General features: G+C 37.7%; 1 protein-coding gene across 3 annotated transcripts in view; it reads right to left on the minus strand.

Annotated features, from left to right (window-relative positions):
• Positions 1–17063, minus strand: part of GTF3C1 (general transcription factor IIIC subunit 1) — a 44966-nt gene that overhangs the window by 11859 nt on the left and 16044 nt on the right. For 2 of the 3 annotated variants that reach the window (XM_049791498.1, XM_049791497.1), the window contains exons 13-28: positions 16407–16510; positions 15984–16168; positions 15330–15608; positions 14216–14361; positions 13699–13796; positions 12009–12105; positions 11074–11251; positions 9480–9615; positions 7531–7666; positions 5628–5709; positions 4762–4947; positions 4045–4202; positions 3172–3314; positions 2892–2973; positions 1546–1658; positions 508–570 (exon numbers count right to left, since the gene is read on the minus strand). In XM_049791498.1, the coding sequence (XP_049647455.1) occupies positions 508–570; positions 1546–1658; positions 2892–2973; positions 3172–3314; positions 4045–4202; positions 4762–4947; positions 5628–5709; positions 7531–7666; positions 9480–9615; positions 11074–11251; positions 12009–12105; positions 13699–13796; positions 14216–14361; positions 15330–15608; positions 15984–16168; positions 16407–16510 (2186 nt within the window). The remainder of the gene's footprint in view (positions 1–507; positions 571–1545; positions 1659–2891; positions 2974–3171; positions 3315–4044; positions 4203–4761; positions 4948–5627; positions 5710–7530; positions 7667–9479; positions 9616–11073; positions 11252–12008; positions 12106–13698; positions 13797–14215; positions 14362–15329; positions 15609–15983; positions 16169–16406; positions 16511–17063) is intronic. The other variant, XM_049791499.1, reaches the window with a different exon arrangement.

Consider the following 17063-nt stretch of genomic DNA (forward strand, 5'->3'; position numbering starts at 1 on the left):
GATTTAAGCATGAGTTACCTGACTGTGAAACTAGCACAAAAATATACAAACTCAATCACCTGCTTCTGAAATAGATGCACAAAGGCATGAAATCACTCCAGCTGAGGATCATTCATGTAAAGGAGCCCGTTACATTCTTCCCTGACCTTCCACCCTGACTTTTTGGATCAGTCCAGGTGATCAGACACAAAACAAAATTCTCTTTGTTAACATCTCCTCCTCTTAAGGTATAGCACCCGCACAGAAAACATACGCTGTTGTCCTAATGATAACAGAACACCACTTTGAGAGGGGCATTGCTGCTGTCATTCTATTCATCAAATCTATAAGCTATGTCAGAGGTCCCTACAGCCTTGTGAGAGTATTCTTCTATTAATAAATTTATACACTGCAACAAACAGATGAAAACCATACTGAATTAGAAGACTAAGTATGACTCTCACAGGTGTGAGGACTGACATGACCTTGGAGTCCTAATGGGAAAAAAATGGCACTACTGCTACTCACCTGCTTAGACTATCCTCTTTTGTGTTTTGACTTGTGTCTTCTCCGATCGCTAAAACTCGAAATCTAGTTAAGGGAAGGGAAAGAAAAACACTGAAACAAAAGTAATATTCTGTGGTTTTGTATCAGCCCTGAAACCCAGAGGCTGACAAGTGCAACTGCTAACAAGGCAAGTGTTGAAACAGCACAAGGGAACTATCTGCTCCAGCAGCCCTCAGTGTAATTGTCAAAAATTAAAGGAACTGTTCAGATCAATCTCCCCCACTTCACTAAGCTGTCTGCTGACAAGGAGATAAAACAAATGGATAGAAGACAGTACAGGACTGTATGGATTTGCTATTGACGTTTTAGACTTCCAGTTACCATCAGCAGCAGTTCTGCTGTAACATACTCTTCACAAAGTAAGATAATTTATAAAGGTGCTAAATTTGTTATCATAAAATTGTTTGAGATCCAAATTTTCACACTTCTCTCCAAGTGTTATTCATCACAAAAGAGCTTGATGATCTGGGGCTGGAGAATGCTATACAAGGCTGAGTGCTCTTCTGTATCAACAGTTTTAGCAGCACTGACATGATTTAGCTGAGCAACCAGCTACAAATTGTGATATAAAATGGGGCCGGTTAATCTGGAAAATGGTAAAGGGAAGTCTTCTATTGCATTAAAATGTTATACCTGAGTACCAACATCTCTGATAGCAAAGTTGAGGATTTGACAATTTATGAAAATCTGACATTGTGAATTTCTGGTTTACAAAGTCTTCTTTAGGAAAATGGGAATGGTTTAAAATAAGCAAGCATGTGCAAATAACTGAAAATTAGTTATATGTATTTAGGAAGTATGGATTTGAAAGAAATGTTGTTTGTTGTATTTACTGAAACTTCTTCTAATACTAAGAGTACAAGTAACAGAGGGTGTAAATCATGCATAGCAGAGAAGATATCTACTCTGAATTGCCCTCCTCTCTCCCTGTCTCAGCCCATGTGCAGAGTCAAAAGCACCTGGAATACCTAAAATACCTGGAAAAGAGCACCTAAATACCTGGAAAAGAGTTCCTGCAAAGTATCAGGAATCTCAAGTTTGGGATTCCCCAGAGTTGAACTGAATTTCTCTTTCAGCCTTTCCACAAATTCTTTAAACTCCTTTGCGCAAACCTTTGAAAACACGAGACAGAAATGTTATCAACCTCAATTTCTTAGAGTGGGAAAAGACCCTCTACTTTTAAAGTGTTCATAGAATATTCTAGTAGACATATCTGGTTTTGAATTATCAAATCAGAAACAGTATACCAGACAAGAAAATGCATCGAAAAAGCTCTGTGGAGATTGCGTGTGCTGATTTACTTAACAGTTGCAGGTTCTGTCTGTAACCATGCTTACAGCTACATGCAACCCACGACGCAAATATTTTCTGAAAACAATTACACTGAATTAACAGTATAAGATCTCTTGCTAGAACTTTGTTTAAGCTTCTGCTTAAGTCTTTTTTTCCTCTTCATACCCTTCACAATCTTTATCATGTTCTCCATTAAGTCTGTTTGTACAGTCACGGCTTGGAGGACACCTGTTAACACTAGAGGAATGGTCCTGTATCTCTCTGGAAACATGTTTTTATTTGCTTCCAAAGACAGACTTTAGGGATGGGGACACATGCATTTATTTCAGCAATGTCTCATCAGTGAACAACTATTCTTCCTTGAAACAAAAATAAAATCTAACAGAACTGGTTGGGATTTTCTGACAATATGACTTGTCATTCCTGAAAAAGAACAACAAAAAAATCTTGGTGTGACATTGTCCCAGTTGTGAAAAAGTTTTGAAATTCAAAATCAAATTGCTTGCACTGAAAGTGTAAACAACTTTTCAATTTGAAATTGTGGTTGATTTAAGCCATAAAAAGCTCAAAAATCAAGCAAAATCTTGACTGATCAAATCAAGGCTTCTCTCATGAAATTTGCTCACATTCCTGCACTCATCCACAGAAGCTAAGGCAACATTTCAACATGTGCCAGAATAAAAAATAAGAAATTATAGAGAAAAAATGTTTTCTTGCTCAGATAAGAAGGAGGCTGAGAGGATTAAAAAACCCCTAAAAAAATCAGTGCACATAGATGCTCAGTCATGCATGTTTATAAACAAGCACATTGAAAAAAAAAAAAATTTCTGTTGCACAGCAGTCATGTTTATGTGCCTTTGAAAGGCTGTCTGCGTCCACTTTACTCTCAAAATAGCAATGATGCTGCATTTTTACAATGATGCTATTTTTAACATAGCTAAGAGTACGAGGGAGAGATAAGATATGAAATCACAGTAATTTAAACAGCGCAGGAACTCAGTAATCCAAACAGCATAAAGTACTCTATGACCTTTAGAATACTTCCCTCCTACCTGTGGATCTTCATAATTATTTTCTCTATTCATGAAATCTTCAATGAGGGCTTTATCTTGGTAAACCTCAGCAAGGCAAACTCTGCAACAGATACAATTGAATGTGTTGTACATAGTTGAAATTTCCCCCATTCAATATAGATTTGATAGCACTAGGGTGCAAAAAAGTTGAAATTTATATTCACATGAAATCAGACAACAATGTAGAAGGAGCATATGCCTTCATTTAATTTCAGGAGAACTTAGCCTATACCTAGAACATAGACAGAAACCTTCTTACTTATAATTAAGATAGGTCTGTGGATTTCTGACAATGTAACGAGCTCTTCGTCCAACAGAATGAGAAGTTTTATCAAGGGACTCCTCAAAGCTGGCATGCATGATATCCCGAACTACTTGCCATGGAACAAAGGGCCCTTTTACCTGTGTGAAGAACAAAAGCGCTTGGAGTTAAACTTCAGCTTTTACGTTGTCCTGGTTTCAGCTGGGATAGTTAACTGTCTTCCTAGTAGCTGGTACAGTGCTACGTTTTGAGTTCAGTATGCAAAGAATGTTGATAACACGCTGATGTTTTCAGTTGTTGCTAAGTAGTGTTTAGACTAAAGTCAAGGATTTTTCAGCTTCTCATGCCTAGCCAGTGAGAAAGCTGGAGGGGCACAAGAAGTTGGCACAGGACACAGCCAGGGCACCTGACCCAAACTGGCCAACGGTGTATTCTATACCATGGGACGTCCCATCTAATTTAGGAACTGGGAAGTGGGGGCAGGGAATCACTGCTCAGGGACTAGCTGGGTGTCAGTCGGCGGGTGGTGAGCAATTGCCCTGCGCATCATTTGTACGTTCCAATCCTTTCATGATTGCTGTTGTCATTTTATTAGTGTTATCATTATTAGTTTCTTCTTTTCTGTTCTATTAAACCGTTCTTATCTCAACCCACTTCTTTTCCCGATTTTCTCCCCCATCCCGCTGTGGGTGGCTGGGGGGGGCAGGGGGCAGGGACTGAGTGAGCGGCTGTGTGGTTCTTAGTTGCTGGCTGAGGTTAAACCACGACACACGTATACAAATGATGGTTAGAACCAGGATGAATTCCTAGGACTGATGAAATGTGTGTTCAGTACTTAGACCCCTTAAATAGAGGTCCTATTAAAAATACCTTTGCATTTAGCACATGACTAGCAATTCGGCACAGCATGAGCAGACTGTCTTCTTGCACTGTCCAGGTGACACGCAGACGTGTCATTCTCTGCAGGGCACTCTGGTCAGCTTCGTCGTGGTAGCGGAGTCTTTTGCTTTTTTCTACAGAATCGTCTTCTAAAAAATCCAGAAAAAAAACCCCAAAACCCCAGTCAGTTATCTCAGCACTACATATTTTGATTAATTCAAACTATCACAGGCAGTAGCAGCACCAATTGGAGTTTATAAGAATAAAAGACAAAAGCAGAGAAGGAAGTAGCAGTTGAGAAAGTAAAATGCATTAATACCTCTCCCAGAAAACAAGCACTTTAGTTAGCAAACTGACTACCTAGAGCATCATACCATAAAGAATCTTTAAGCCAGCTATCAAAAGTTGATAGTGAATTGCAAGGAGTTAATCTGGCATAGACACGATTAGAATTTCTTTAGTTTGTACAGTACAGTAGTGCAATCATGATTCACACACAGGTAACAGTTACAGCATGCTGCTCTTTTTCTCCAGAGCTAGTATACAGCTGCAGGACATCTGAACCTCTTCACTAAAAGAGGCAACCCAAAGAGATGCCAGTAAGTTTCCATTTCCCACACTATGACAGTCATGTCAACTTCCCTAAAGCAACTTATAGCGGGTATATGCATTAAAAAGAATGCTTCTTTTTCCTGATGTATTACTTACCTTTCTTTTTCTTTTTTGTCTTCTTTCCAATGTCTTTCCTAAGCCTCTTCCTCTTTTGGCTTTTTCCACCTCTCACTCGTTTGGTTCGATCCTGGGTTTGTTCTTTACTTATTTCAATACATTCCTCTTTCTGGACAAGTGACTCTGATCCTACCTTTCCTTCTCCCAAAATATTAATTTTGTTACCTAAAATGACACATTTACAGTAGTGGAGCTTTACAGCAATTACATTCTACAGTACTAAGGTATAAAAAACGAATGCCAAAGTTTCAGTATATTAAAAGACAGATGTCCTCTCAGACTTGCCCTTTGTTAGTCACATCATTTCATGCATCTTCTCAGCAGCTCACACAGAATAAAATCCCACAAAAATGAGGAATCGTAATTACTAAGTTTAGCGCACAGTGCACAAACACAAGGGAACTGAGCTGAGGTTTTATATCCAACCTGAAGCATTTCTTCCTCCTTAGCTTAAATGTTAGGCTATGCAATTTTAACAGTGCCTAGTTGTACAAAACATTGGTCCCTCTAGACTTCCTGCAAACTGCACATCAAAAACTACAAAGGATAAAAATTATTGTTCTGTAGGAAAGGAAATTATTTACATATCTATTTTACTGCCCCAGAAGCATCCTAGATCATTGTAAGGAGACAGGAACAACCCATGTCATCAATACTAGATAAAAAATTATTGTTCCATATACCCAGAAATAGGGAAGGAAATATTTTATCTATTTTACTGCCCCAGAAGCATCCTAGATTACCATAAGGAGACAGGAATAACCCACATCCTCCATACTGGGTTTGACAAGACAGTAACAGCTATAATACAGTTACAGACCCTACCACCAGCATCACCACCTTACCTCCAGTACTGAGTGGAAGGGGGTGTTTTGTTAAGAAGGTTTGGAGTCTCACAGTCAGTCCATTTTCAGAAACTGTACTTTCCTAAGACAACACAACTTTCAAAAAGGTGATATGCAAAAGGAGCATGCTGGTTTTAACATCACTATAAATGATATCCTTTGAGTAGTGTCAGAAATAAATTTTCAGTATAAAGGAAAAGATCCCTGGCTACAGCAAAGGATTCATTTCTCTTATTACTACCACATATCTGAATGGCTCTAGAGCTTTTCTTAAGTCATACTATAATGACCACTAGGTTATGAAGGTTAGAACTTCAGCAAATCTCCTCAAGTTTAAAATAAGTCATCACTGGAAAAGAAATGCTTGATTCTTTCACTGCTACAGAGGCTGAACGGAATTTTCTGTAAAACAGTATTTTTTCAAAGCATTTTACATTCCAAAGGAACTTCTAAGGAGCACAAAACCAAAATGCCAACACAAATATTGAGAAAATGCCTCCTACACCATATTGTATCCATCTTAAATCTGAGCCTGAACTGATTGCAATGTATTTGGAGTTTTGCCATTCTCAGCAAAACCCATTCCTCTTGTGAGGAGTTTATTGGTGATAAAAGCTGGTCAGACATAGAGACGAAAGCCAAGACTGAAGAATTGCAGGAGGTCCTGTTAATGCTGAATAACTATGTGACAGAACAGCAGATGAAATTCAGAGTGAAGTGATCCTGCCTGAGGTCAAAACTGAGCAACTCTAATTTTACATATACAGTGATAGGCTCTAATTTGACCACTACTTAGGGTAGGGTAGTTACAGGCAGTTCTGTGAAAGTACTTGTTCAATGCTTGGTAATGGTCAAAAAGCAAAGCAAATGTAAGGAATTCTTAGGAAAGGAGAGCAACAACTATGCACCTATAAAAATCTACAGTAGGCCTCAGCCTGAATGCACTACATAATTCTATTTTCACCTTAAAAAGGATATAGTGGAACTAGAACAGGTTAAAAGAAAGGGAACAAGAATGATTAAAGGCAGAACAGGTTCCATGCTAGGAACAGTTAAGTAATCTAGTAGATGCTAGTCTTTAAAAAGAGATGATAACGGGAAACATGAGAGATGTTTACAAAATCAAGTGAAACTGAAAGGGTAATGGAGAATATTTTTTACAGCTTCCCTTAGTACTGCAATTATTAGAGAGCTTAAACCATCAAAAAGAAAGTGGTGACACATAATAGGACTTTGAAACATGTTGCTACATGAGGCTGTGGATACTAAAGATTTACATGTGTCCAAAAAATGATTAGACAATTAATGCTAGAAGAAAAAGTTATTAGCAGCTTTGAAACATCACCCTTGAGTTCAGAATGTCCTTGAGCCAAACTTGCAAACAGCTAGGAGAATATTCTGAGGAAATATCACTACACTTCTACCTTGGTTTTACAACCTTCCCTACAAACCTTTTATTGGCAACCATCAGAGACAGAACATTAGCCAGAACTGGGATGGCCACTCTTATTTGCATATATTTGGCTTCCTAGTAATTTTTTTTTTTTTTTGCTGTGTGCATTTCCTTGTTCTGGATGTTTCAGTTTTCATCTGACAACTCCATTTCAGACAGGGAAGAGGCACCATTAAGTAATCTAAACTGTTTACTTAATAAAGTACTTCTCCTTTGGTTGAACGCATTACCAAATTCAGTTCAGATAAAATTTACATCCAATTCTTTCATTCACTTCAGCACAAAGATTTACTACGTTTGGCATGCGTTTCTTTCCAGTGATGCAAAGCCTTACTGAGACACGCGACTAAGAAAGCATGCAAGCAGTAACATTTTGCTATCAGTATCTCAACCTTAAGAATACTAACATTTGGAAAAGTCATTACAGCATGTAAATTTTAAAATACCCACCTTCCTAGTCTTATTGATGATGTAGCTTGTCCAGATCCAATTGCGTTTTAGATGCCCATAAAAGCTGGAATCCAGACCTGCAGCTCCTAACCCATCTCCAGGGATAGTTCCATCATCGACCACCTCTCGGCTGCCTCTAAGAGAAAAAGTAACAAAATATACAGTAATTATTTTGTAGGGAGTGCCTTCTCAGCTGCTCTTAAGTGACATGTTTGCAATGTGCAGAACTCCCTGTGCCTTGCCCAGGGAGTCTAAATAGGGCTGTGAAAGAGAGGAAAAAGAGAGATGCTCCTTCCCTTAACCCTGTTCCAGAAGTAGCATGACAACAATGCTCTTCCATTAAGTTCTAATCCTGGATATTTAATGACTGAGCTTTCAGTTTAAAGATTACACCCAGAGCAACTTCACTATTGTTAACTTAAGTTCCAATGGCAATGTTAAACTGTTCTCAGCACTATTCCTGCCATAGAACTAGAAAAAATAACTGCTCAGAAGAAAAACTTTCTCAGGACAAGTGTGGGGAAAATCTTCCACAGGAACTAAAGGCAATCATAACCCTGCATTTTTCACACTGACTGTCAAGCACTGGTCTCACCAGTTTTCTAACAAGTAAGTTAAAGCATGTTTCAATACACATACAAGCCAAAAAACTACAATGCACCACAATTTTCTCCCGGGAAAGCGGATGAAACTGACAATGAATAGCATGTCATGGATGAACTGGTACCCTTCACAAATGAGCTATATAGTTTTTCTTCTTCAGAAATACAACACTTTGCAAGAAATCATGGAGACAAACTTAATTCCTCAGAAAATGAAAGTGAAAATCTAACCATGAATGAGCTTTGCATATGCAGTAGATAACAGCTCTGACAATTCACCAAAGAGTATTTTTGAAATCCTGTTTCACCTTATGAAAGATTTTTTGAAAGCTATGATGAAAAAATATTTCAGACAAGCTTTCAATAGACAACTCTTTCATTATAACATAACACCATCAATTAAATAAAAAAAATGTTTCTTGACCTTAAAGATGTTCCAGTCATCTCCAGCCTAACTGCAAGTCAACATCAGATACCCAATTTAAAAGATTTCTTACCATACAATGGAGACAATTGAAAGCTGACAAGTGGACTGAACAGAATTTTTTTCTATCAGCCAGGATCAGTGGAATTAGGTTCCCTCAACTCCATTAATTTTTTTAAGATAACCCGATATATCTACCTGTAACACTGAACTAACCGAAAATACTTTTAAACAGACTGTTTATTAAAACAGAATAGCATATCAACAAAACTAAACCACAGTACACAATGCTCAATATAAAAAATATAACTGGCATTCTGCATGGCTGTCACAGTTTCTAAGTACGCAATCCTCTCAAGCATTCTGGTTGTGATTAGGCAGCAGATGAATTGCTCCAGAGATCACTTAGATTTCACCAGTGTGCACCAATACCATATTAGAAATTATTCTGTGAACAATATGCAGCAGATTGCAACACAGAAAGACAGATTTCAGAATGTGACACTGGGGAGCTACTGAAGCTATAGGGTATTTGAGATACCATGATATAAAGCACAAGAACAGCAAATATTTAAATTTTTCCCTTACATTAACTGTACTTAGGAAGCATTCCTTCCCTCTCAACTTTACTTTCCCCAAGACTCTTGCAACACACATCTGTACTACTTTGGAAGGAAATCTGTTCTTGGTTTTCCCATTCCTCTAGCATGAGGACCTGCTTGGTAAACAAGTTACTTGTAAACATGATACATAAGTACACAGCTTTTTAATCAGATAGCCTCTGAATTACAAAAAAACCCCAACCCCACAACACTCAACTGAAATGCTAGAGTCTTAACTGCATTTGCTATTAAATAACATCCTCAAAACCACAAGTCCTTTTTGACCACTGAATCAACAAAACAAGGATGAAGATGACGTACGTGGTATATTCCAACATTGCACACTTTCGTTCCAGATTGTGTTTATCCACTGCCGACTCTTGTTCCATTTCTACATCTAGTGCAGTCTCCTCCCCTTGAAGATTACTTCTCTTTGAACGAGGACAGCGGACGACTCCTAGAAATACAAATGGTTTTGACTATCAGCATAAGTAAGACTTCAATCCTTTTTCAATCCACCCTGCGATGCCAAACTACTGCTCCCAAACAGTACTAATATTTTTACCACTTCCCAATAAAACATGCTACCTTCTTACAGAGGCTAACCGTGTTCCAGTTAATTTCCAATACAAGGCACTAACTTGTCCAAAATTGTATTCAGGGCAGAAATAATGGGAGGCTGGTACCCTTTATAAGGAAAAAAAATTCAGCAGCTGACTGATATTTTAGGCATGGATCGATCACAGCCTTTCAGATGCTCAAGTACGTCAACAATCCTCCAGAAACGATTTGGCAGGTTGTGACTGCTGAAACACAATGTGAACGTTTTGCATGTCTGACACCTTCATGTTGGAGATACATTCAGGATACAGCAGAGGAGTCATGTGATGGTTTTATAGTAACAGAACTCAAAGGTAGGAAGAAAACCCAGTTTCTGGCTTACTACTGCTTTTTGGCTGCCCGTGCTACAAAGACAATAGAGGAAGACTGGATCTCAGGCAGGTATCTGATCTTAGATGCTCAATATTAAAATCCAGCACAGAGTAGTTTTCCCCTCAAGGCTCAGCATGGAAAATACTTAACTACAACACAAAAAAGCTTTCATAATCATGCAGACTGGTGAAACAACAGCATTCCCATATTTTGGGGGCTAAAAGTGATCATGGTCTGACTAGCCTGCAAAAGCTGCAACAATCACAAACATGCTACCATTTGACAAATGTGTAAGGAGCCTTTTGCACATGACTGCTTCAATGCAAAAGTAAGACAAAATTACAGATAGATCCTTTTACCTGGCTGACTAAATTACAGAAATACACAACAGTGTTGTCTAGGGTTTCAGGAGAAGTATCGTGCCTCCAATTTTATATTTTTTTTTTTTTATAATGTATACTTGTAGCTGTATGTCCTGTTTAAAAATGTAAAAGGACTAAACACAAAAATAAACTCCAAAAAACTGGGGTGCATAAACTCCTTTATCTTCCACTTCTCATCTAACTCGGGCTATCTGTTAGAAGGTTTAGCAACATCCTTCTAAGGAAAAGGCTCTCTGTTTAAACTGGTAGAGAGCTATGGCAAAAGTATACCAGGAACTATATTTGAAAAGGCTTTTTCACAACTGGATTAAAATCTAACAGGGCTATTACCAAATTTGATACTTCTAACAGGACAGCAATGCTTTTCCATTAACACTGCTCTGAAAATTTCAAGTGTATAGGTCTGTTTCTTGGATCTCAACTTCATAGAATTATATGGACAGAACTTCTAGGTTTTTCTGATGCACAAGGAGACCAGCCAAGAGAACAAAACATTGGAAGTGACAAAACAGAGCCTGCCTCAAGTTTTAGGAAAGGAGGAATTGTGGCATGAGCAGAATAAACAGTAAAGGTGATAAGAGTGCACAATTATACCATACCCAATGGTGTATTAAGGCAGACACACTGCAAATCAAACCAGAAGTTTTCCACATCCTGCATGGTATTCAGAACATAGAAGCGTCTCTCAAATGGGCGGCTACTTTGTGCCAGGTTATAGTGGGGGTCACAGATAGTGGTATCAACAATCACAGCATTTCTCTTCATATACACAAAGACCTGTCAAGTACAGTATGTTTCAGGCTGGTAGGTAAAAATAATTGAAACTGCCTAATCTACAGGACACACAATTATTTTAGGACTGTTTAGCATCTTCTCAGTCTTTGCTATTTTGAGACAGTGCTCTGATAGTGGACACACCCATCCCCACCCTATTGCACTGTATTCCCAAACCTCCCTTGTCAGCAACCCAGAAATTTCCTTTCTAGATTTAGAACAGTTTCTTTTCCCCCTTGTGCACAGGATATTACGAGTTTCCACAGAGAGTAACTATTTCCTACAAGATCTCATTCAGGATTTGAATAACTGTGTTTGGGGCCTAATCATCTTTCTTATCCTCATAAAGTATTTGTTGGGACTGCCTTCTCCTTCTCTGTTTATAAAAAGATGCGTAAGAATGTCATTATTTTACTCTGATCAGTGACTTTATTCTGTGTCAGACATCCAATGCCTAACACCTTGACAAAACAGAATGCGGCATGCTCATTTTTCATAAAGTGCTGCCAGTCTGGAACTTCCCAGATCATTATTAAGTGCAACATCCAGCACTACACATTTCAGTAGCGTCTTTCCAGATGAAGAGGCAAAAATTATCAGCACAACTTGCAATATGTCACTTGGATCTGGAGGTTTGCATATATACCTGAAACATCAGTATTTTACTTAACTACTTAAGGTAATTACAACCCCCTAATTTTGCATGTTTCACTGGACAAATAACATGAAGAATAATGGCTAAGTTTAAAAAAAAAATTACCTGGTCTTTGTCTTGAAACTTCTCTGTTGGGCCAAACTGTATCAGTCCCATGTAACATAATCTTTGAAGGTTTTCTACCACTGAAAAGATATACCTCCTGCAGCAATATTAGAGGTATTACAATTAGCACTCATGAAGACAGTAATGACACTAGAAAACATACCATTTCCATGCAGCAACCTGAAGTTTCAGGAAACCCTGCTTTTTTGAAATACTGAGTTTCAGAATTTCTGAAGTGATATTTTGTTTGAATTGTCAGCCTATGGAAAATATATAATATACCAAAGCTCCAAATTTCCTTTCCTCAAATCATAAACACAATATTTTAGTCAAATACTAACTAAAACTTTGCTAGCAAAGAACAAAGTTATCCAGAAATACCATATGTAAAAATGAATCAAACAAGGTCAGAACATCAACAGATCTGCAGACAATTTCATGTTATGAAAAGAAGACATGAGTAAGAAAATATGACTGCTAAATATGGGCCGATAAGCCTTCACGTGTGCATACAAAGAACCAGGCAACGATCCTTGCAGTTAAGGTTGTTCAGAATCACTGCTCCAAGAAACTGCTTTCATTTGCTTATAGCTTTGGCGGAGCAAAAAGTGCAGCATTTCCCATGCTGCCTATCTGCTTATATGACAAAATTCTGGAATTTTCAGGAAACTTTTGCAAGATCTAGTTTCTGAGAGAGAGTTTGTCAAAAATTCAGCTTTGCCCACATTTAACTCACTAAGATCCATGCAGTTAAATGCGAGTTGTATTTTGGCAGGAGTTTTCTCTGAGGCTTAAAGATCATTTGACAAGCCTAGACATACTGATGCAAATTTGGCTAAGTTAGAAGTTTTAGTGAATGGGGTACGGGCAAAGAGACAACTTGGTTATATGTCATACTGTTTTGCATAAACCTATCAGATGGAGCCTGCAGATTTCAGAAAATACAATAAATCCAGTTTCCTTGTTACTAAGATTTAGCAAGTAATAGGTTAGGAATTGCAAACCTGAACTGACCACGAGTCCTGACAGCTGATACTGTTGTCTAGCTCTATTCACTCACCAATGACATGTTCGCAGGTTTGCAAAATGTTGTGTAAGCCTCCCACCATCAAAATCCCTGCCATTAGCAATGACATTCTGAGGAAACTAATATGGTGCTGTAGCTTCCACATATTCAAATAATTTTCCTTTAATGTTGCTTTCCCTTCCTGTCTTCAGTCCAATATCAATTTTTAAATCTCCTAGATGAGGAATGGCAAACAACAGCAGACATGCCACTGAGAGCATGAGTAGAAATTGAATGGTATGTATAAGAGACAGGAACTGCAAAGTGTGGCATCTTCTGAAAGATTTATGAAGGACAGCAACATTTACACTCTATTAAATTCTGAATTTAGCAGCAGTCAGGAGTGTGTTTTATACAGAAGTAACATCCTGCTGATGAGTTATGAAGGACAGAACCTCCCAGCTCTCAAACACTCCTGACAGCATGCATGAATATTGTTTATTAGTTTCTTATTACCTTCTATTTGGGAGAGAAAGATACAGTTTGGCACACTATCCTTAGAAGATTGATGATCCTTGTCTTAAGTAACAAAGTTCTCTTTGACACAAACAGGAAATAACTGAGAAAATAGTCAACCACTGTTGTTTTCTCCCTAGAGCCATTTACTTTGACTCATCTGCTTACCTTTTGTAGAGAAGCTGCTGTCGGACTGACCTCGGAAGAAATCTGATCAGAGTGTGCTTTTTTAGTGGATCATTTAAAAAATCTTCCAGACCATCCACCTAGAATTATTTTAGAAGTTAATCAAAATGTGAAATATAACTATCTTTTAAAGTATCGAGCTTTGCTACCAGAACTGTCAACTGAAATATTTTCTAAGCAAACGTTACTGCTTTTGTAAAATGCTTAAACATTATTTTTGTTAATCAACGAGGCAGAAGATTCAGTGAGATTATAAAAGGCCCTTTGCAAAATATTAGTTCAAGAATTTGCAGTATTACAGGACTATGCATTTTTTTCAGTGTGGCTGTAAAAGCAACTAACGTTTCTGTAAAACAAACTATCAAGAACTGAAGTGTCTACTCTCCAAAGGCTAGTTTTGTTAAAACAGACTAAGAAGATATTTGTTACTACTTATAGGTACAGTTGGTATTATCAGACTTTAAAGTAAAACAAATGTAAAACAAAAAAAGCACTATACCTTGTAGCTGACTTGTACTATCTGAACAAAGAGTGAGAGAGGCAAGCAGAGGAGAATATCACTAACAAGAGCCCATCCAAATCCAAACTCTCTGTGAACTGGGAGAGGAGGGACATAGCGCATCCATGACACATCATCCACGTACACTAGGAACAAGAAGACTGGCTTAGATTCAGACAGGACAAACCTAATAGTTATACTAATAGTTTTACTGTGAGTGTTCAAGCAGAACACATTTAGCAGTTCATAGTCTGGAAATCTGAAAATCTAAAATGACCTGAAAATTATGTAAGCCATTGATTTTCAATCTTCTTTGAAGTGGACTTTTACAGGTTTTTTTCAGTGTTGGTGAGGACTCTTGAAAAGCACATTTAAGCCTACTAACAGTAAGTCTGCACTTCTTTCTTAGCTTACACAGACATTTCAGAGGATGCCTGAAAGCAACAAATTCAATGAATTCACATGTTCTGAAGTATGAAGATGGCACTTACAGTAACCTCGTTAAGACTGTTTTTCACCAAGATAATCTCTTCCAAGACTTAACTATCCTTACAGCATATTAAAAAAAATAATCTTCTGGATATTCAATCCAATTATTTCTTTTTCTATACCCAATAGCATGGAGAACAGTTTACCAACCACCTCTAATATCCTTTTTCACTTTGGAAGACATGTATCCTGTCCCCCTTACTACAACTTCTTTTTGGGAAAGAAATAGAGGGTGGCAACATTTTCTAAGTTAGTTTAAGCAGTTATTATGTAACTATGGTTTCAGTGTAGACCTATCCCTACAAAAAATGAATCTAAATTATTTCTCCAAATTTACTCAAGATTATTCTGAATTTGAATCCTGCTCTCCAAATTACTAACAAACTTTACAGCTTTTTATCATCCACAATTTGAGCCTACTGTATTTCACTACCCAGAACAATGCCCCTGTAGGATATCGCTTTCAATTTGAGAACAAGCCATTAATAATATGAGTAATTTTTTCAAGCATTTCTGTTCCTACTTTAAAGTGTTTTCATTGAAATCACATTATCAAACAGTTATGGAAATACTACAATGAACCATGGCAAAGTCTGTAGGAAAGTCAGGACGTGCCATTTCTTACCTGTTTGATTAGACAACTCTACTTCAGTCTCCTGTGCAGAGATTTCAGGATTCACCACAGTTGTTGTAATTTCTAAGATCCCATCTGGTTGCGCTTCAAGTACAGCTGCATTCACATCTAGCCCTTGTTTGCTGCCTTTTTTCTCACCATCGCTACCTCCTCCTTTTTGCTGTGTTCCATTTAAAGGGTGCCCATAAATTAAGTACCAAAGGAACATGTGGACCATTCTTAAACGGGGCATTTTGGGAAGAAAGCCAAGAGAACGCCCAAGTCCTGGAACTGGGAGGGAAGATTAAGTAGCAAAGAGAAATAAAAAGAGGCTTAGAACAGAAGTAAAACTCTCTGCAAAACTGATGCAAAACTGAAAACCTGAAAGGAAGACGGGCAGTTGAAAGTACATATATAAGTTACCAATACTAAGTTACAAGTAGTAAAGAAGTAATAGTGAATGCAAATACTCCAGTTTGCAATTGTAAAAAAGATAAGCAGCTACGAAAACACTGGATAGTGAGATTGCTTTAACATAAAGTCCATTTTTCTTCTATAAAATAAGAAAAAACCCGATTGTATCTTAGGAGAGCCCAACATCTGAAAGTGATTATCAATAACAAATGGGAAGTAAAAGATGACAGAAAAAACCAAAGGTAGCTGTACCTGTAACAGGGTGATAGTTTTTTAGCTGTGTTATGCCCATTTTTTCATCGGTTTTTCTTGCCCGACTATTATTATCAGCTTTACATGAGCTTTCTTGTGTTTCTGCTGAATCAGGAACTGCCTCTTGACCCAAGTTTTCTTCCTCAGCTTGGTCCTGGGATGTTGGTGTCTGGGGAACTTTAATCCTGTATTAAAACCACACAGCACTTTGGTAAAAATTAAGCAGAGTTCAATTCCTCGTCTTTCCTGACTTCAGAAGATATTCAGCATCTTGCTTCATCTTTGTGCTTCCATTTCTCTGTTGCTAAAGAAGAGATTTTTCTTTTCTTTTGCTTACTTTGTGTTTATTTCCTCTGCATATTTTTGCATGTACTAGATAAGCCAAGTTCCCCATAAGCCATCCAAACCATCACTGCAACTTGCCTGTTTGCGGTGCTTGAATTGGAGATTCGGAAACGCACCTGCTCAATGGCACTTTTTACAAGGGGATCATTAGGACTCACTGAAGGATGCACAACAAACTCTACCTGTTCAGAGCAGCAGAAAACAAACAAAAGGTATTTATGGAGATATTGGTTCTTAATCAGCTGCATAAATTATCAGAGATTAACAGACAGTTAATTAACAGTAGCCACAATGGATGAATCCTATGAAGGTTTAATAATTCACAGAATATTAACACTTTTGGATCAGAACTCCCATTGCTAGTTTGTATTAAGCAAGAGGCCTGACTGTATGCTCTCTGTACCAATAAACAGTTAATGTCATTTCTACAGACATCAGTCTTTTTGATTTTTAAAATCTGAAATATTTGGGGAACAAACACTTAAACTTGCAAATATTAGGCTGAAAGGGAAAAATGAAAAGTCGTACCTCATAAGGCCAAACTCATACATATTGTTGCTGAAAGTACACACAATTCAGATTGTGCTCTACAGTAATTGTGCAGCAGGTAATTTTTGACAGACTCTCTCCCTGCTTATGAACATTTCACATGAGTTACAATGACAAGTCTCAGCTTTACAACTACAGACATTTTAATTCCATAAACCTCGGTAACAGTGGATTTTTGTTTTTTAA

Source organism: Accipiter gentilis, chromosome 33 (assembly GCF_929443795.1).
Source record: "Accipiter gentilis chromosome 33, bAccGen1.1, whole genome shotgun sequence".
Lineage (NCBI taxonomy): Eukaryota > Metazoa > Chordata > Aves > Accipitriformes > Accipitridae > Astur > Astur gentilis.